This window comes from Watersipora subatra, chromosome 9, assembly GCF_963576615.1.
Source record: "Watersipora subatra chromosome 9, tzWatSuba1.1, whole genome shotgun sequence".
In the NCBI taxonomy this organism is placed as follows: domain Eukaryota; kingdom Metazoa; phylum Bryozoa; class Gymnolaemata; order Cheilostomatida; family Watersiporidae; genus Watersipora; species Watersipora subatra.
Genome location: NC_088716.1, coordinates 33,625,500 through 33,647,196, shown reverse-complemented (window position 1 = coordinate 33,647,196; position 21,697 = coordinate 33,625,500). Strand labels below are relative to the sequence as shown.

The window sequence follows — 21,697 nt, the reverse complement described above, 5'->3', positions numbered from 1 at the left end:
GCTATTTGCTCAACATACAGTACATGTGACACTGATGTTTCTGTTAGTGTTCGATGCATATATTTGATAATATATAATGCGCCCTAGGCACCACATCGACACACAACTTGTTCCAATATCAATATTCAGCCAGTCGAATAACCTTGCTCATCCATTACTTACACAGTGTATAAAAACAACTTGATACAAAGTATTTGTCACACTCATACCCCTTAGAGGGGATACATTTAGTCCTTAGGCATCAAATGAAGTTGTCTTCTTTCAGCCTACCACTTCAGACTTCAGCAACCTCCCCGCAGTCAGCTATTGTTATGGTTTTACTAGTTCGACCAGCTTTGCTGCCATATCCTTCTATTTTTTTGATGACATCCATGCCTAAAGCAGTAAATAAGTCAGGTAACAGAAACGCAATGTGATGATAAATGGATTGAACAACGATCTGTAGTCAATGCCCTATATTTGGTAATTCAGGCACTTTTGAATAACCTACGAGTAAGGGGTCTTTTATTGGGGCGCATGAGAGATTTATAAATTGTATAACTATTTAATTTATTTAGTCTTCAAGAGCTGAACACGCACCTTACACCAAACTCAGTGCAAGCTAAAATGTTTTATTAGATACATTCGCAGGTCCCGATTGAGAATTACCGAATTGGTCATGTAATGTTCAGAAGTAATGTATTTCATCGGAATGTAATTAAACATGGCGTGGAGAACATAACTCTAACTTTATGAATCTGCATAGCTCTAAATGAATGCTTATAGTGTGCCCTATTCCTAGATTATTTCTACATTTTGTCGCACCTAACCCTCTAAGGCAGGGGTGTCCAAACTTTTTGCAAAGGGGCCAGATTTGGCGTGGTAAAAATTTAGGGGGCCAACCTTGGCAGACATTTTTTACATATAACAGCAATTAATTTGAATAAATTTTACCGAGCCAATTTATGGTTCATATTTGCTTTTTTTAGTTTAATTTCAGCTATCTTAAGCTTGTGTTTTGGTTCGTTTGAAACAAACATAAAATTGCATTGACATTATAACTGAAATTTAATAATCACTTAACTTCACTTTTTTTCACCAACTTTTTTGTAATAGCTGACCACGTGAAACAATATCTCACTATGGCAGTTTAATATTTGTAGAATTTTTATACACATTTACAAAAAAATGAACAAGTAATATGCATATCAACAAATGCAGGGCTTATTTAAGATATGACAGTAACTATAAATGTTGATTGGATTTTTAAATGTTTAACACGCAGGTAACAGAGCCTCTGCCCATCTTATTCACCCTTTGAACCCTGGTCGTTTTTGTCAGTGGTGTCAGTAACCCTCAGCAATCTGTCCAGCAATTTTAAGTTTTTAAACTTTTATTAAATATAACGAAACATGCTCATCATGCAATGATATTTGGTAAAACATTAGTAAAAAGGTCGAGCAACCCACAGCAAATGTCATCAAACAGAAAAAAACAGTGTCACCATTATTCGGGTTAAAACTATAAAAGTTCGTACGATTTTAAAAAACTCGTAAAAACATTTATAGTAGCATCATATCCATTGAGCACATGTTCATCTTCATTTCATGACTCAAAATATAGTGAAAAATTATAGTTAGTATCATAAAATTCTTTATTTGCATCACAATCATTTTATGACCTACCAACAAATGAGTTGTATCAATTTTTTCGTGATACCGTTCTAATAAAATTTATTATTAAATCGAAGGAAGTGCAGATATTTGAAAAATGTTACAAATGGATGAGACATTTCTGGTCAAACATCCTGTGCAAGAATTAATCTGGATTGGTTTAAGCTGTTACACAGAAACTGCTTTTCCACAGTTACATGAATGTTTCCACAGAAACATGAATTTCCACAGTTAAGATAGTAATTATTGCTCATATTAAAGAAATGATGATAATAGTTTATTACTCTAATATATGCTTATTATTTGAAGCAATTCAATACCTACATGCCTTGCAAAGGCACTGAATAGATAGTGTTAAGTAAGTGAGGTAATGCAATCAGTTACTCCAATGATATACAACCCCCACACATGTGGGGCTGTATATCATTGGTTATTCATAGATAAGATAGATAGTCATACTGGGGTTGCATTACATTGGTGAGATGGGAAGCTAATCGACTGCCATCAACTGAAAGTATTGACATTGTATGGTGATTCATTGACACCACAGTTCACAAACAGCCCTTGCATGTAATGATTTCAATACATATCAATCAAATACATAGACTAGCTGGAAGCAAAGATGTCCACTAGTTAGTGGACATCCTTGCTTGATGTAAGCAAGCAAAAAGTTTGAAAGTTAGAGTGGCAAATGTTGTTATATGTTAAATAAAAATAAATTATACTTAATTATAGTAAATTATAATTATTTAAAAATAAAATAGACTTTTTTATTACTTTATTTATTAAATAATTTTTATTGTAATCATAGCTAAACAGATTATATTTAGTCATTACTTGCTAATTATTTCACATTTACATTTAAACACATTTGCAGTTTCATTTTTCTTCCTAATTCATTTTAACAAAAAAACTTCTTTCATAATATGAAATTTAAAAGTTGTAGTTGTTTGAAAAAGCTTGAAAACATTTACAGTTGTTTTTATTTTCTCTCTTCTCTTCATTTATTTCAATTACACAAAACACTTTTCATAATATGTAGTTTGAAAGTTAAAGTGGCAAATGTTGTTATATGTTAAATAAAAATAAATTGCACTTAATTATACTAAATTACAATTATATAAAAATAAAATAGACTTTTTATTACCTTATTTATAAAATAATTTTTCATTGTAATCATAGTTAAACAGATTATACTTAGCCATTACTTGCTAATTATTTTACGTTTAAACACATTTACAGTTTTTTTTTCCTAATTTATTTCAACAAAACACTTCTTTCATGATATGAAATTTAAAAGTTGTAGTTGTTTGAAAAAGCTTGCAAACCTTTACGATTGTTTTCTTTTTCCTCTTAATTCATTTGAACTGCTTAAAAATATTTTCTCATGATATGAAGTTTAAAAGTTAGAATGGTAAATGTTATATAAAAATAAATTTATTGTCCAAAGACTTTTTTATTACTCGGGCAGTACAGCTCATAGTTGATGGCAATCGATTAGCTTCCCATCCCACTAATGTAATACAACCCCAGTATGACTATCTATCTTATCTATGAGTAACTGATTGCATTAACTCACTTACTTAACACTATCTATTTAGTGCCTTTGCAAGTCATGTAGGTATCAGGGATTACGTGTATGTCACAATTTCCATTTCCATAATTCATTTCCATTTCCATAAAATTTCCATAATTTAATTCCATATTAATACCATTTTCATAATTCATTTCCATATTATTTCCATTTCCATATATTATTTCCATTTTCATAGCATTTCCATAATTCATTTCCATTTCCATAATATTTCCATAATTCATTTCAATATTACTTCCATTTCCATAATTTATTTCCATATTAATTCCATTTCCATAACATTTCCATAAAATTTCCATATTATTTCCATTTTCATAACATATCCCTACTCCATTTCCATATTATTTCCATTTCCATAATTCATTTCCATATTATTTCCATTTCTATAACATTTCCATAATTCATTTCCATATTATTTCCATTTCCATAACATTTCTATAATTCATTTCCATATTATTCCCGTTTCCATAACATTTCCCTACTTCATTACCATATTATTTCCATTTCCATAACATTTCCATATTACTTCCATTTCCATAAAACTCCCATAATTTATTTCCATATAAACTCCATTTCCATAATTCATTTCTATATTATTTCCATTTCCATAACATTTCCATAATTCATTTCCATAATATTCCCTTACTTCATTCCCATATTATTTCCATTTCCATAATTCATTTCCCTACTTCATTTCCATATTATTTCCATAATTCATTTTCGTATTACTTCCATTTCCATAACATTTTCCTACTTCATTTCCATGTTATTTCCATAACATTTCCATAATTCATTTCCATATTACTTCCATTTCCATAAAATTTCCATAATTTATTTCCATATTAATTCCATTTCCACAACATTTCCATAATTCATTTCCATATTATTTCCATTTCCATAATTCATTTCCATATTAATTCCATTTCCATAATTCATTTCCATTTCCATAACATTTCCCTACTTCATTTCCATAGTATTTCCATAATTCATTTCCATTTCCATAGCATTTCCATAATTCATTTCCATATTATTTCCATTTCCATACCATTTCCATATTTCTAAAATAAAATTTCCATATCCATTTCCCTGAAATTATGAAAATATTTATGTTTATGGAAATGGATATGGAAAAGTAAACATTTCCATAATATGTTTAGCGATCCCTGAACTAGGTATTGAATTGCTTTAAATAATAAGCATATATTAGAGTAATAAACTATAATCATCATTTCTTTAATATGAGCATTAATTACTATCTTAAGTGGAAATTCATGATCCTTGTTTAACTCTTCTCATGGCTGATGTTATTGATCTAGTCAATCACTACGACAGACTAGCACAAAAAAGGGGCGTGGCCTTAACGCTCCTTGTTGGCATCGGAAACGCTCATGTAGTTATTACTTTAGGGGGAGATAACTCTATGGTTGCAACTTCCTCCGAATGGCTCAGTAGAGATCACAAGATAACCATGATGCGAAGGAATTGACAACTGACTGAATGTTTACCTTCAACAACCTTGCCAAATACTGTATGCTTCCCATCTAGCCACTCTGTAACGGCAGTCGTTATGAAGAATTGCGACCCATTTGTATTTGGACCAGCGTTTGCCATAGATAGCATGCCTGGCTCTGAATGTTTCAGAATGAAGTTTTCATCATCAAATTTGGCTCCATAAATGCTCTTGCCCCCAGTCCCTGCAGCATCAAAAAACATTGAGAAATTTTCAGGTTGAGGAATTAATAAATTAACCCACTAACTAGACTGTACTAGCTCGATACTATAGCTCGATACAGCAGCTCGATACTATAGCTCGATACAGCAGCTTGATACTATAGCTCGATACTATAGCTCGATACTGCAGCTCGATACTATAGCTCGGTACTATAGCTCGATACTATGGCTCGATACAGCAGCTCGATACTATAGCTCGACACTGCAGCTCGATACAGCAGCTCGATACTATAGCTCGATACGGCAGCTCGATACTGCAGCTCGACACTATAGCTCGATACTGCAGCTCGATACTGCCGCTCGGTACTGTAGCTCGATACTATAGCTCGATACGGCAGCTCGATACTGCAGCTCGATACAGCAGCTCGACACTATAGCTCGACACTGCAGCTCGATACTGTAGCTCGATACTATAGCTCGATACGGCAGCTCGATACTGCAGCTCGACACTATAGCTCGATACTGCAGCTCGATACTGCCGCTCGATACTGCCGCTCGATACTGTAGCTCGATACTATAGCTCGATACTATAGCTCGATACTGCAGCTCGATACTATAGCTCGATACTGCAGCTCGATACTGCAGCTCGATACAGCAGCTCGATACTGCCGCTCGATACTGCAGCTCGATACTGCAGCTCGATACTGCCGCTCGGTACTGTAGCTCGATACTATAGCTCGATACGGCAGCTCGATACTGCAGCTCGATACAGCAGCTCGACACTATAGCTCGACACTGCAGCTCGATACTGTAGCTCGATACTATAGCTCGATACGGCAGCTCGATACTGCAGCTCGACACTATAGCTCGATACTGCAGCTCGATACTGCCGCTCGATACTGTAGCTCGATACTATAGCTCGATACTATAGCTCGATACTGCAGCTCGATACTATAGCTCGATACTGCAGCTCGATACTGCAGCTCGATACAGCAGCTCGATACTGCCGCTCGATACTGCAGCTCGATACTGCAGCTCGATACTGCAACTGCAGCTCGATACTGCAGCTCGGTACTGCAGCTCGATACTGTAGCTCGATACTGCGGCTCGATACTATAGCTCGATACTGCAGCTCTGTACTAGATCGGTGATAGATACATGCGTAGAGTTTAATAGTAGACTGAGTGATAGATACATTTATAGAAATTTCTCAAACTTGGAGCAAGTATAACCTACCATAATTAATTTACTCTTATTACTTGCTTATTTTTACAATCTTGTTTAGATTTACCCACGGAACTGAAATGTTTCGAGAAATTTCGGATGTCATACAATAAAAATTTCTTACCTCTGTATATCAAAAGAAATAATTGCTAAAACTATAGGCTATATCATGAAATTTGCCTATAGAGGTGATATAAGCAAGAATCGTACTCTATGATCACATTGTAACGGCTCGAGCACACTATCGCTCAAGTCAATGTTTAGCTGCGCGACAGACCACAGCGACTAGCTGTTTTGACGTCATCATGAGCGATTAACTGTCGGTGACTGCTAATAAAGATGTGGTTGCGTCAAAAAGGTCGATTTAATGAAATTAAGACCAATAAAAGGCTAAACCTCAGCTACAATTTGATGTAATTTTTGTCTTTGTAGACTAACCCTGTCCAGAGATATGTGCGTTTGAATGAGGCCATCTTTTAAAAAGCTCAGATTCCAGCAGGGGCTTTATTCGTTACGTAACTAGTGATATATTGACTTCCTTGACGATAAATTAAACAATGACTATTGTACTATAATTGCAGCGTACAATTTTCAGAATTTAATAAATATTCCCACTCGCTTATGTTCTACACGAAACAGTTGCTTAGACAATTTGCTCATTAATTCCACATCAAACAACCCCATCTAATCAGGAACTATATCAAGTTTTATCACTGATCATTTGCTTATTTTTATGAAAATTAAATGCCCAGAGCTGACAAACGAACTGGGTGATGAAAGTCACACGCCTTCCAACATAACTTACTTAAACTACTCCAAACTTTATTCATCAGTTTCACAATTAAACTGGAAAGATGTTTGCATCTTTAATAACATGGAACAAAATTATAATGCTTTCATATGTAAACTAAACGAATGCTTAGACCGTAGTTTAAGTAAGAAATCTTCAACAAATTTTGCCAAAAAGCTTTCTAAACCTTGGCTAACAGCAAAGCTTTTACAGCAGATTAAGAAAAAATATTCATTATATAGACAGAGCCTAGCTTCGCCCTTAATCACAAAACTGAGAGCTAAATTTAACAACTTTAGAAACCAATTAACTAGTGATTTAAAAATAGCTAAATTTAACTACTTTAAGCAGACAATCAATAGCTGTTCAAACGCTGTTCAAACTTCTCATTTATGGCAACTCATAAACAATGAATTAGGAAAAACAAAGAAAATAAACTCTAGAATTATGTCTGAGCGTCTTTATTCTAAAGAAAACAGAATTTTAACCGAGGAGTTAGAAATAGCTAATGAAATGAATAATTACTCTGCATCGGTAGGAGCAAACCTTGCTTCTAAATTTCAACCCTCCACTGAACCTCAATTAGAATTTTTGACAAACAATCAACCCCTGTTTGAGTTTGCTGAAGTTACTCCAGATAATGTATTAGAAGTAATAAAAACCATAAACTGTAAGAGGTCGGCTGGTTTGGATAGGTTTTCTCCTAAACTGCTAAAAAACTGTGATTGCCAAATAACAGTTACACTATGCAATTTTATTAACGAATCTATCAAGACAAACACCGTTCCAACTTTAATGAAAAATGCCAAAGTTTTACCTCTTTTCAAAAGTGGTTCTCACGAGAAATGTGAAACCTTTAGACCAATTTCAATTCTTCCAGTCTTTAGTAAAGTTTTAGAGAAATTGATGAACCAGCAGATTTTAAACTACTTAGAGACGCGTAAATTGCTTACAATCTATCAATTTGGCTTTAAAAAATAGTACTACAGATGCAGTTGTAAATTTCAAAAATCAAACTCTTGAAGCTTTTAACCAAGGATATATTGTACTCGGAATTTTTATTGATTTTAGTAAAGCTTTCGATACTATTCATCATAACATTTTACTGTCCGAGATGAAATTGTTGGGTTTTGGCAAAAGTTGCATTCCATGGATAAACAGTTATCTGCCATATCACTCCCAAACTACATTGATCCTACAATTCTACTTATTCAAATTTTAGCAATATAACTTATATTGTACCACAGGGTTCAACTTTAGGTGCAACGCTATTTCTAATATATATTGAGGACTTATATATTGACTGCTCTAACCTAAAATTCTTAACGCCTTTATTGTATGCTGATGATACTAGCTAATTTTACAAATCAAAAAACTTAAATGATGACATTAACCTTATAAACACTGATTTGATAGAACTTACAAGATGGTGTCAACAAAACAAATTAACTATTAACATTAAGAAGACAAATTACATTGTTTAAAGAACTACCAGAACAATTTTAAATTAAATGAAAATTCTCTTTTTTTAAATGGTGATACAATTAAGAAAACAGACAGCGTTAAATTTCTTGGAATAACTATTGACAACAATTTAAATTAGAAATTACATATAGAAAGCTTATTAAAACAATTACGTCCACTTAGTGGCCTATTGTGCCAATTATCTTTTCACTTACCACGAAATATTCTAATTTTACTTTATAACTCATTGATCAATTCAAAATTTTTATATTGTATTGAAGCTCCATTAATTTATCTTGAAAAATTATTTATTTATCAAAAAAGAGTAGTTCGCATTATTAACAAGAAACCTTTTGATTTCTCGACTCTAATTAAAAAATGCAACATTTTGAATGTTAGTCAGTTGTTTAAATTTCGGACTTTGCTTAGAGCTCATATATCTTTCTACTCAACATATTCTCATCCCTCACAGCACTATTACACTCGAAATTCTAAGTTCAATTTACCTCTACCTAAATCATCTTCCGCTGCTGGTCACAAAAGAACAATTTAGCAAGAAGCTGTTTTATGGAACACTCTGGTTTTAATATTCTGGAACACTAGGTTGGAACACTCTGGAAAACTAGGTTTTAAGAGGAGCTTAAGGGCATGGCTATCGGGGATAATATTTTTAACTATAATGCTTAATTAATTTTTGCCTGTAATCTGCCATCTAGGTCCCCGCTAAATATTAGCTTTTGCTATCACGCACATAGCCTCATCATCGCCTTCTCTCGATGCTCGTCTAGTTTTCTTTTTTGTATGTATTCATATATTATTGATGAAATAAAGCAACCAAACAAACATCTGAAAAAAGTCCACGAGCGATAAATATAAGATCGCTTTATTAGCCAATCATCAGCACAAAGTTTTTATCTACTGTAGGTTTTTATATAGGTCATAATATGTTGTCACTCGTAAAACGCGTTGCCGGTGATCTCAAATTTAGGAATTTTACTCGATTGTTAGATCGCATCAACATCAATATTTACTAAATTAATTAACATCGTTACTTTAATGAATTACTCGATCGACACATTTTAGTGACAAACAACAGAATTGTAAAAATGCTTCCAGTTCTTGCGAAGGTGACTCTGAGTTTTCTGAGCATCAAGTGGTCAGCGTTTGTGACAAACAGCTTATAGTTAGAGCTGACAGGCGGCAGCAGCGTTATGCTACAGAGGAAGATAGGAGAATGGAGGTAAATTTACCTTTTAATTTGAGTCACCTATAGATATACTGTTGTTTACATTCAGATTATATTTCCCTGTTTGAGGCTATAATGTAATTTCCAGTGAGCGCTATGCTATGTATGCGAGATACGGATATTACCAACCTCGTTATTACCAACATCGGCAAAATATTTTCATTAACGACTTTTCTAAAGGTTTTCAAAAATCAAATTTTACCAAACATCCGCTTAGCGATAACCATCTGAAAGCAAGAAAAGCGAAGTAAAATTCGGATAAATTTAAAGTAAAATCGGCAAAATTGATAATGGGTTTTTAGTAGTAAAGCAGTTTTGTAATAACTGACTTACTGCAAAATTGATCTTGGTTAAAACGCCTGGTAGAAAAATACGTATGTATTTTTTCTGAGCGTTTTAACCGCGATCAAGTTTTGCCAATTTTAATCTGAGAACGTCCTGGCAGTCACATCACCTAAAACAACAAACAAATCTTAAGTGATAGAAAAATATCTATACTTTCTGATTAAAAATATTTAACACTTCACACGAGAGACCCTTTAACTTGCAACAAGCAATCTATGCTTTTGATTTATATCAGGGATTACGTGTTTGTCACAATTGCCATTTCCATAACATTTCCATAATTCATTTCCATATTATTTCCATTTCCATAATTTATTTCCATTTCCATAACATTTCTATATTATTTCCATTTCCATAACATTTCCATAATTCATTTCCATATTATTTCCATTTCCATAACATTTCCATAATTTATTTCCATATTATTTCCATTTCCATATCATTTCCATATTTTTTTCCATTTCCATAACATTCCCATAATTTATTTCCATATTATTTCTATTTCCATAACATTTCCATAATTCATTTTTATAGTTTTTTAAATTTACATAACATTTCCATAATTTATTTCCATATTATTTCCATTTCCATAACATTTCCATAATTAACTTCCATATTATTTCCATTTCCATAATATTTCCATAATTCATTTCTATTTCCATAACATTTCCATAATTCATTTCCATATTTTTTCCATTTCCATAACATTTCCATAATTCATTTCCATATTATTTCCATTTCCATAACATTTCCATAGTTCTAAAATAAAATTACCATATCCATTTCCATAAAATTATGGAAATATTTATGTTTATGGAAAAGTAAACATTTCCATAATATGTTAAGCGATCCCTGATTTGTATATAGTTTGTATATGTACAGCTATCTACTGAAAAATACGTGCACTTATGACTGTCCTGATGACTTGAATGCTCTAATAACTCGAACACTTTTGCTCGGTCTCTTGAAGTTTGAGTTATCCGAGTTTCACTGTATATATTTCTCAAAGTATGTTCGTGTGTCGTATGTCTGTCTGCATTCCGGCTATAGCTATTATTAGAATAGCCTTGCTGGGCAACAACGCTGACACAATATCATTGCCTACCGGCATTTGAAGCTTGCTAACTAGGCTAGTGGAATTTTCCATTGGCAATGTGCCAGACCACTTGGCAATGGCCTGTCACTTGCTGGAGAGTTGCCTGCCAGTAAGTGGTAAAAATCTTATCCCTTCGCATTGTTTATAAGCTGATTTTTAATACCCGGGCAACGCCGGAATGCACAGCTAGTTAATATATGGAGATATGAATTATGCTAATAAGGATTATATTGAGTGTAAACATATTTCTATAACTCACTCAAACACCCAACTTACACATTGTCAAACATATACTTCCTTCCATTCACACATCTTTCTAAGGTGGAGCAACACTAATGACTTTTTTCAATGTAGCCATACATCAAGTTTTTGGCATTATTTCGTAAAACGTTTTTGTTATAATGCTATATGTACTTGCATGAGGTATTTTATACATGGTTCTGCGGTGTTCAGCGAATATTATACAGAGCTTTATATCATCCTTTTATATCTTTAAAATCAGAGTCCTTAAAAAGACTAGTATGAGGGGTAATAAAGAAAAAAAGAGGCAATACTTTCCTCTACAATTAAAACTTTAACTTATGCACATCTTCAATCGCCATGGCTATGCCTCTGTTTATTTGTCTTCAATGTAATTGTGAGGGGCAAAAGTTTTTTTTTAGCAATTATCATCATCCTAGTTTTTTTCACCCAATTCATTTCAGCTGAAAAGTGGTCTCGAGCTACTTTTATCAACTGGCTCGTTGTTAAGAGGCTTTCACATCAAGGACTGTCTGATCCAAATGCATGCCTTATTCATGCGATAATGTACGCATTGCTAATACATATCCAGCGTGAAAGTTAAAAGTTGCCGATACAAACCAATAATACTACAGCTACTGTACAGCGATTAAATTAAAAAGTTATTTTTACCTTTTTCCTCTTTGAAGAGCTAAAAGGTTGAGTTTGGGAAGATATTGGAATGGATTAGGTAATTTACATGTATTTTACTGTTCGTATAATGTGGAATCCTTATAATCTACCATAAAACCTCTAATTGAACACCATCTTTATTTAATCAATACCTCTATGTGACCGACACGACAGAAGGGTTGAAAAATAGAGTGCCACCCTTTAAACGCCATGCCCATTTGACAATCATTTTGACAATCTTTCCGAACGCATAACAGCGAGTAATTAGTAGAAAAGTGCCCACAAAACTGGACTAATAATGACTCGGCTAAATTTATAACAACTAATTCTTTCGCCGTTTCTGTTCATATCGATGTCCATTTTCCAACTCCAAAACTTTTTGTTTTTTTCCGTTGTAACTTTGAAAGCAACACCATAGAAATAATTAGTACCGTACCTTTGAAAGCAACACCATAGAAATAATTAGTACCGTACCTTTCGGACTTTTAGCCGCTGCTTTTTTCTGATGATTTGAGTCATGCGGCTTATATAAAGGTGTGGCTATTCTGTGGCTTTTTCTTTCACCGTGAAGGGGCATTAACCGGAATCTCCGGTTAGTGCGCCTTTAGTGGTGAAAGAAAAAATGAAACAACGCCTAACGGTACTGTTCCGTTAGGCAATGGGTTAAAAAGCGTCGATTACTACGAAACAGTGCCATTAAGCACTGTTCCGTTTTAAACAGCAAAGTTGCTATCGTGTTAAAAAGCACTGTCCTGAGTTCTGCGGCCTATACAAAGATGTGGCCTATGTATTGTTTTATTATCGTTTTTAGGAAAATAAAGCAGATTTGGCTTATATAGGGGTGGAGCTTATAGTCCGAAAAGTATGGTAACTGTATCAGGATAATAGTAGTTCATTGTTTAACGCGGTTTTGATACTGTGACGTATGTGAAAATCGGTTTACATTTACGATGTAAATGCAGGGTTGGAAAAACCACAGTTTATGAAAAAGCAAGGTTCTTGTTTGGTTTAAACCGGTTTTAATGGTTTAAACCGGTTTTTATAATTTTACCAAGGTTTTTGCAATTTTAAGTCAAATTAACGTCACTTACTATAGCTGCATGATTGAGTATTGAACATGCATATGTAGAACCATCTATTAAAGATGGTACTGTGGGAGTTGTTCTGGAAAAAAAGAGAGAAAACATGTGGAATTTTCGGAATGAGTCTTTACAGCACACAAATTACATAATTTTTTTATCATATATTTCAATACATCAGAGTCTTGGCTTTCGAATGAGCCATTGTTTGACATGGTGAGACAGACATTGAATGGTGTTTATAGAATTTTCCCAGAGCTCTACCGCAGAAATGTTCAATGGTATAGGCTCGAAAATTGTGACGGCACAATTTTCATGTTCGGCGTTGTGTGCTCTTACCGCTTATTTTATTGCTTACCGCTTATATTTATCAACTACGATAATGACGCTAGTAGCAGGCAAAGGTAGGACAACTCCAGAGAACCAATGCAGAGGACAAAGGAATCAGTGTCATTAGCTCTCCATGTACAGATTATTTCTATGATAAATAACCCAGATTCCAAGCACCATACTATGTTTTCCCGATGATATTAGCCCTCTCATTTTATTGTGATGTTGAGGGGCACGACTGAGACTAATTAATTTTAAGCATTGCGTGATCTCGAGCAAGTGCGATTGACATATAGTCCTAGGGCCACGCAGCTGAAGGTCACAATCTAATCGATGTGATTTCATTACCTTTACCGCCATGGGTGGTTAATAACCAGATATGTAGTTAGTAGTCATTTCTGTTTTTGTTTAATTTTGTTGTAGAAGTCATTTGAAATAAATCAATCGTCGGGGTAGACTCACTGCACTCCGGGATTGTTCAAAATAGAGAAGCCTACTGTAAACAACTTAATCTGCCTATAAGCTAATATCATACACAAAGTGATTAATTTAACTGTCCAATACATCTGTTTTCCATTTTCCATATACTATAACTTATTCGAATATAGTATCAATATTGTAATTGTTATATTTTTTTTTATATTTAATTAATAATTAATCAAATTATTAATCATTTATGTATGGGAGAAACAACGCCATCATATAAAACAATGTGATAACAATTACTATAAAAGTTTAAAATGATCGAAAGAATGAAAAAAGTAAACTCTAACAATCACCCGAAATCTATTAACCCCGAACATGTGTTTGTAAATATTGGTTGGGCGTTAACACGATCCCCGGGCACTGTTAATTATCTATAATGCTAGTTTATTATTAGCGCTCTCTGGGTTTAAGAGCAACAATTGTAACAGAAAAGCGCAGCCTCAATGGCAGCAAAAGGGATTGACGATTTCAGGCTAAATGATAACTATGACATCACATTGTGGGAACCACAACCAAGTGGTTTTTTATTGCATGATATACTTTTGACACCCTGTATTTCATAGTTCTATTATTCTTTGTGTATTGAATATAGGGTCATTCGAAAGCCAAGACTCCGTTGTACTGAAATATATGATAAAAGTACTTATGTAATTGATGCTCTTTAAGTAAAGCGTCATGGAAGTAAATGTGCAGTAGATCGCAGTAGGTAATGTGTAGTAGAAATGCAGTTGCAGAAGCAGTAAATGTCTACAGTGTGTTAGAAATTTGTATTGAATGCACTGTGAATTTACTGCGTACTGCACTGCAATGAAGCTGTGTAGTTCTAATGTGTCTCAACCCTGCATTACACGTTTTGGTTGCTTATAGTAGTTATGGATAACAAATGTTGATTTTAACAAAATTTACTTTGAATTTACTTGATATATGGAAGTTCACTATCATTCAATATGAATCAGGCACTACTAAAGTTGCAGTTTTATCATTGAATGAGCCAACTTTAGCCACACAAAGTATTGTGGGATAGTTATTGCTAAAAGTTTAAACATATAAACATAGAAATGGCATAAAATAACAGTTAATGTTGTATTTACTAAAACATTTGCTTGATTTCTACATTTGCTTGATTAGATGTTTTCAAATTACAGAAAACAATTTCTTCACCCATTCATTGAAGGCCCAACATGGAGATTGCAGTTCTGTGACTGGACTGTGGATACATAATAAACAACAGTTCCCTTAAAATGTATAATCAGTCATACAATTAATAATCCAATAGGGATCGAAAACTAGGCTAACTGTTCCTGAATATTACTGCGTTGTGATTCACAACACAGTGTACAATGTGCACACAATGTACAATGTGCACACAATGTACAATGTGCACACAATGTACAATGTGCACACAATGTACAATGTGCACACTGTGTACATTTTGCAACATTGTTCACATGCACATACCGTTGTGACGAGTAAAATCGCCTCCTTGACACATAAAACCTGGAATAACTCTGTGAAAATGACTTTGTTTGTATCCGAATCCATGCTCTCCGGTGCAAAGGGCCCTGAAGTTCTTTGCTGTCTTGGGTGCAACATCTGCTCTCAGCTCAAATACAATCTTGCCTAAAAGGAAGAGCTAAGCAATCTTAACCCGGTATAACCCCTCGTAGCGTATATGCTACATGTACTTTGACTGGTCATAATTCCTATAATTTAGAAAAAATCATAGTTTTGAAAGTCATGACCAATGCCCAATGTTGGATATATGCTACATGAAATGGCAGATTTGCTATCATGTGACTAGTTTGGTCATGTGACTTCCATTTCCTGTAAGCGCTGCCCCAAAAATGTTCAACTAGTATCTTGGTTATTTCCCTGCTCTTATTTCTACATAGAAGAAGGTAAGTTTGCTTAGACATTTACTTGTTTTATGAAAAGAATATATTTCTGATTCATTTTGATGTGTTGGGAAGTGGGTAATATCCAAGCTTGGTGATTTTGTAGGTATCAATTGAGGTGCATAGCATATATGTTACAATGGGCGCTGTTGATACTTTTCATTGGTTTGTGTTTTTTTTAAATAATTAGTTTGGTTATGTAATTGTTAGTTACTGGCATTACTTATTGGCCTAATATAAATTGCTGCTAATTATGACCTTCAGCAGTAATACTGGTGGCCTTATTGCCATTTTCAAACTACAATGTAGGCCTACCTTACTATGGCCCTACCAACCAACAGGATACCATAATTATAATAATATACCTATCATTTTCTACTACTGTATCTGTGGTGGTGCGGTTTATCATAGTATTTCTCATACATGTAGGCTACTCATGCTGCTTGTAGCTTGAGCTGATGCAATGATTGTAGAGCTTATTGTTGGGTTCAAGTTTTTTATTCATGTTATACAGAACAACTATGGCTAGTAGTAGTAGTCGACGTAACCAAAGGCAAAGACATTTGTCAGTTTTTACAACAACAATTTGTGTGAAATGCGATGTTCGGCTTTGCTTCACGGAGGGCCGTAACTGTTTCACAGAGTATCACATATAGTGATGACTTTATCTAGATTTTGCATGCAAAATATAACTCATTATTTTTCAATGCTGGTCTTGGATACTACTTACTAAGTTTTTTGTGTAATAATGGTGTAAATCTCATTGTATAAATAATAAATTATCTTTAAAATTGTTGTGAATGTCTGTTGGAAAAATTGTTTTGTGTGCAGTATTATATGTCTGCCATCTGCCGCCCAATGTTTCGCATGTGCAACATGTTGCAACTACCCTAAAAATCATATTCTAAAGAATAGAGAAAGCATAGTATTATTATGCTTTATTATTTATCTTGAGGTGTTGACTGATGTTCTGAAAAAGAATTGGAGATTGGAGATTGACAAGGAGATCGACCAACCAGAAGCCGAGATATAGCCAGCCAAACACAGGTCTACCAAAAGACATGTGTTTTGGTAATCCTCATATTAGCATCAATATATGATATATGAAATCGACTTGTGAGCCATTGGTCAATTAAGCCAACTAATGCGCTCTCCTATAACAATCACGGCGTTTTAATTGGTTTAATCCCTGGAAGTATAGAACAATCAAATTGGGCCTAACAATCATTGCTCTGAGAATTCCGAACCAGCCCCTCGGACGTGTAGATTAGTTTTATCATGAAATAATTACACGCATCTATTATTTCGCAATATTTCGCTATATTGCTAGTTCAGCTCAGTTTTGTTGTTCTCTCACTTAGCTTTTCTATTCAGACTCATCTTTAGCGCTGTTCAGATTTTTTTTATCTATAGCTAATAAATGAAATCAATTAAATCAATCATCAATTTCGGTTATCATTTGGAATTTTCTACAAGTTATATTAGTTACATCATTTATTCTATACACAGTCATATTGTTATTTTGTATAATATGCATTATGATCATTATATTAATCATAAAAAATAATTTTTTAATTTAATCATAAAAAATAATCATAGATAAGATAATAGATAAATAGAAGAATCAAATCAAAAGTTATCGTTTTCTTTTCTTACAGCAAGAGCAGCACGTTCAAGTTATTCTTTTTAAAATTATGGCTGTAGTGAACTTACAGTCTGTTAATAGTGACGATAATCATGCAAATCAACTGAATGCTGCAGTAGGTACACAGTAGAAAGATGATGAATGAACAAAAATTCACATTCCCATTTCTTATTCTAAACAAACTGCAAATCACGGATATCGTATAACATAGACTATACACGCGCCGTTCGTTGAACAGAGGATCTTCGGAGCAGATCCGTGAAGATCGAGTTAAAATTTGAGGCACAATAGTGGAAATCTGCTCTTCTGTTTTGAAAAATCATGGCAAGGGGTTGTGGGCAAATGCCTTTACCACACAATGTTTGCTTGGTTTTCCTGAGAAACCAGAGCTAGCCAGTAAATTCTTTACTATCGCGAGAAGCGTTTCACATCTCGTAGCCTAAAACAATCAGTATACGTAATGGCGGTAAGGGTGCGCAACTCCGGCACTCTCCAATAAGTCCATTTCATACGTCACAATTCTCGGGATTTTCGAAGGGTTTTTCTTCTGATTCGTTATTAGGTAGACCTGTGTTTGGCTGGCTATATCTCAGTGGGTCTATTGGGTCAATCTCCTTGATTCTTTTTTAGAACATCAGTCAACACCTCAAGATAAATAATAAAGCATAATAATAATATGCTTTCTCTATTCTTTAAAACAAAATCCAATGGAATAGTGTTCTAGTTGTTCCTCTTGCTCAGGAAACTGTTGGAGGTATTTTTCCTATCATCTGTTCTATGGTTGGGTTCTACAGGGTTAAGACAACACCAGAAAAGCAATGACGTTTTCGGCAACAAATGAGCAATGAATAACCAATTGGTTATTGCCAAATAGATTGGAGCGCTCACCTAGTTTGTCTCCATTAGCTTCCATTTCAAAGAAAACTCTAGGATTGCTAGCAGATGTTGTGTAGCATCGTCGACCCATAGATGTATAGATAAGCTGAAATCTCATCTTCATTGAGTGCATCCAACTAACGATCACAAGGTAGTTACATGTATACGAATAAGAGTTAACCAATCAATATAATAAGCAACCAAATATCACACATTAAAAATGTATTTGTAATTTTAAGCATTTATCACTATATTCAGTGCTATTATATGCAATGCTGTATGTATTGTTGTATACATGCAGGCCTGCCAACCCAAAAGTGGGGCAATGCGTGAGATTTGGTTTTGGGGCAATTGATGTATCAATGATAGTATATATAAAATTGTGGAAACTGGGGCAAAAATCTCACGCATTTTCATTTTTTCTTTGGGGTAATTGCGTGAGTCTCACGCCCAATGCGTGAGAGTTGGCAGGTATGTATACATGTAATACTACATGTAATGTTATAGGCTTATATAATACCGTATGTATGCGATGTTGTCATATATTGCTATATGTAACTCCGCGTGTACAAGTACACATGTAGTACACAAAAGAGCATCTAAGGTATATATTGCCTCATAAGGTAACTAAAATCCCTTAACAAAGTGCTGGAAGACAACAAAAGCATAGCTACAGATTCACAATCAGAGAACGATACAATGCGTGCTAATTGAACTCAACACTCTTGTTGCAAAGAGAACAAAAATTCTTATTGTCAAGCTTTTCATAAAAAAACATTTTTTCAGATCGCTTTGTGGGCCAAACCTACCAGAAGATAAAAGCTATTACGAGACTTGAATTTTATCAACTAACACCGGTATAAAAAAAGAAGGCGCATGTGCGTTAAAAGGTTGGAAATGTGTTCGTCATTCGTAAACGTCTTAACCTGTTTAACCGTAGCAATTATCGTTCGCCATTTGCCAGTATTTGCTATTTGTGATTTGCCAATAACAGGGGAGATAATGAAAAATAGAAGCGTATACCATGTACACTTCGTAATGGAAAAAGCTCGTTTCCTGTTACAACGGTTCCTTAGTTGACTCGCTGATTGCCGCAAAATATAAGATATTCGCGTGAGTAGTGAACCTACATGTAAGTTACCGTCGGAATATCTGGGAACTATAGGTCGAATAGAAACCTGGTATAATCTTTCAACAGAATGAGTGGTGATGAAAAAAGTCTGGCAGGCAATAGTGTTTTACATACTAGAAGTTTGTCTATCTCCAGTATCTCCGGTGGCGTTGTTAGCTTGTGTAAACAAAATGTTTCAATTTTAGAAAAATAGAGGAAAAAGTTCAGCAAATTGTGAAACGATCAAAAATAAATTTTTATTGTATTAGTATTTATAGTATTCCATATGTTGTTGTATCTGTTAAAATATTGAGAGTTGGTTTGTATTAGCCGATGAATAGTAACGTTTAAGGTCTTGAGATTGGAATTTACCAATGATATACAGCTGTGGGGGCTGTATATCATTGATTTTACTGAAGGTGTGCAAGTATTTCAACTCTTGTCTGTGTTCAAAGGATTGGCAGTTGCTACTTATCATTTGAAGGAAATATAATTAAGTCTACTAAAGCCATATATGTTTATAGAAAAGCCTTATGATTAATTTTCTGTAATGATCTAATTAACTAAGTACATGTATTTTAGATCAGGGTACCATATTTCTGACGGGTATCTATTATAGGCAAGCAAATACCAAATAAGCAGTTCACTTAGCTGGAAAGGAAGCGTCTTTGAAGGTCAAAAAAGGGTGGCATGGAAGTCCTGAACAGTATTGTTTATAAACCTAGTAAAGTTTAAAAATATGGCGTGATATCGTATGCTTAATATAACAATCAATCAGCTAATAGTGTTATTATGTTTTATTATTAAATGTTTGACTTATGAGGGAACTACATTTATTATCATATCTCTTAAAGATTGACTTGCAACAAAAATCACATTACAGTTATTTGGTATCAAAAGATTCACCATGTCTTACTCTGTTGTGTTGTAAGTGCCAAATATGTGGAAATGTGATTACAAGCTCTTAAAAGCTTAAAAACCGCCGTAGATTGGAATCTCTTTATTTCGATGACGTAACCACGAAATTAGGTTATCGTCTTGTCACGTATGTTCTCACGTGAATTGAAAGGCCAATAAAAAGCTCAATATAAAACTTATCGTAGTACATTCTAGTTTATGACGGACAACCACTTCTGGTTTTACCGAAGACCCCGTATCAAATATAGATGCTCGCTACTTTACAGTTTTGTTTCGGTTTGGTCTAATTGGCAAGTCGTAATCTGATCATGTGACCCAATACTTCGCAAATAATTTTTGCAGCACTTTTCGATTATCACAGGTGACCAACATGCTCGTCATGATTATCAGACAATGGTATGTACTCCTTCGAGCTAAGGTTAAAAAGTTGAACGATTTTTTACAGTAAGTTATAAGATATCAGTGCTAAAAGTAACAGCATTACAATGACGATAAAACAGACCCGTAAGAACAATAGACATAGTTTTATTGAATGCGTGAAGTATATTTGTGAAAATATTTCGACGAATGAGGTTGCGAGAAAGTGTAAACAGAAACAATCTCTCACAACTACATCACATTTGAGCCGTTTTGGGAAGGGAATCCAAACTACGGCGATCTCGTGTGGCTGCGATTTTCTGTTCGTTTTTGAGCTTTTAAGAGCTTGTAATCACCTTTCCACATATTTTGCACCTACAACACAATAGAGTAAGACATGGTGAATCTTTTCATATCAAATAACGGTAATGTGAATTTTGTTGCAAGTCAACCTTTAAAGAAATTTTGCAGCAAACTTAGTATATGGGGCTACCCCTCAGGAACATAACATAGACAACCAGTTTTATCCTAAAATTCTCCCGTTTACTAGTTGAGCACATTTGTAAATGTTCAGAGACATTCTCAAACAGTTTGAGGAAGTAGTTTGTTGTGAGGTAAAGAAGAATGCAGCCTTCTCTTGAGGATATAATTTATAGTTATCCGTTTTGAATTTGCCGCTCATAGACCAAAGGTCAGACATATTAGAGCTCGCACTATCAGTGACAAGGTAAGGCGTCATTGTATAAATCATAGTGAATAATCACAGCACCCTTTTGGTGACATAAGCACAGCCCTCGGTCAAGGTGGCATACTTCATAAAACACAATTGGAGACTGAAAGGACTATCTATTTTGCAAGATTTTTTCTTACTCCTTCTTTACTGTAAGAGGCTAGATTTCTGTTAACAAGTTTGCCTTTGCTCAGTTTTTTTTCCATTGTGTGCATGTCGTTTACCTCACAATGACATCTATTTGGAAACACCCGGATGGAAAGATTATTTATTGTG

The 21,697-nt window shown here is 34.2% G+C and overlaps 1 protein-coding gene across 1 annotated transcript; it reads right to left on the bottom strand.

Moving 5' to 3' along the window:
* Positions 1-25: 25 nt before the first annotated feature.
* LOC137404348 (peptidyl-prolyl cis-trans isomerase-like) lies at positions 26-19,242 on the bottom strand. The gene is made up of 5 exons (XM_068090542.1): positions 19,115-19,242; positions 18,318-18,442; positions 15,348-15,509; positions 4,752-4,940; positions 26-375 (listed from the first exon to the last, which is right to left on the bottom strand). The coding sequence occupies exons 2-5, from the start codon at positions 18,436-18,438 to the stop codon at positions 275-277; spliced, it is 573 nt and encodes a 190-aa protein (XP_067946643.1). The 5' UTR covers positions 18,439-18,442; positions 19,115-19,242; the 3' UTR covers positions 26-274.
* Between the last annotated feature and the right edge of the window lie 2,455 nt (positions 19,243-21,697).

Bases quoted from the DNA above. Each gene is read 5' to 3' on its own strand.
- LOC137404348 (XM_068090542.1), bottom strand. From the start codon at position 18,438: ATGCACTCAATGAAGATGAGATTTCAGCTTATCTATACATCTATGGGT. The intron at 15,510-18,317 runs GTGAGCGCTCCA...TCTTCCTTTTAG, and splicing joins AGCTAATGGAGACAAACTAG to GCAAGATTGTATTTGAGCTG. The intron at 4,941-15,347 runs GTATGTGCATGT...TTGATGCTGCAG, and splicing joins CGATTTTACTCGTCACAACG to GGACTGGGGGCAAGAGCATT.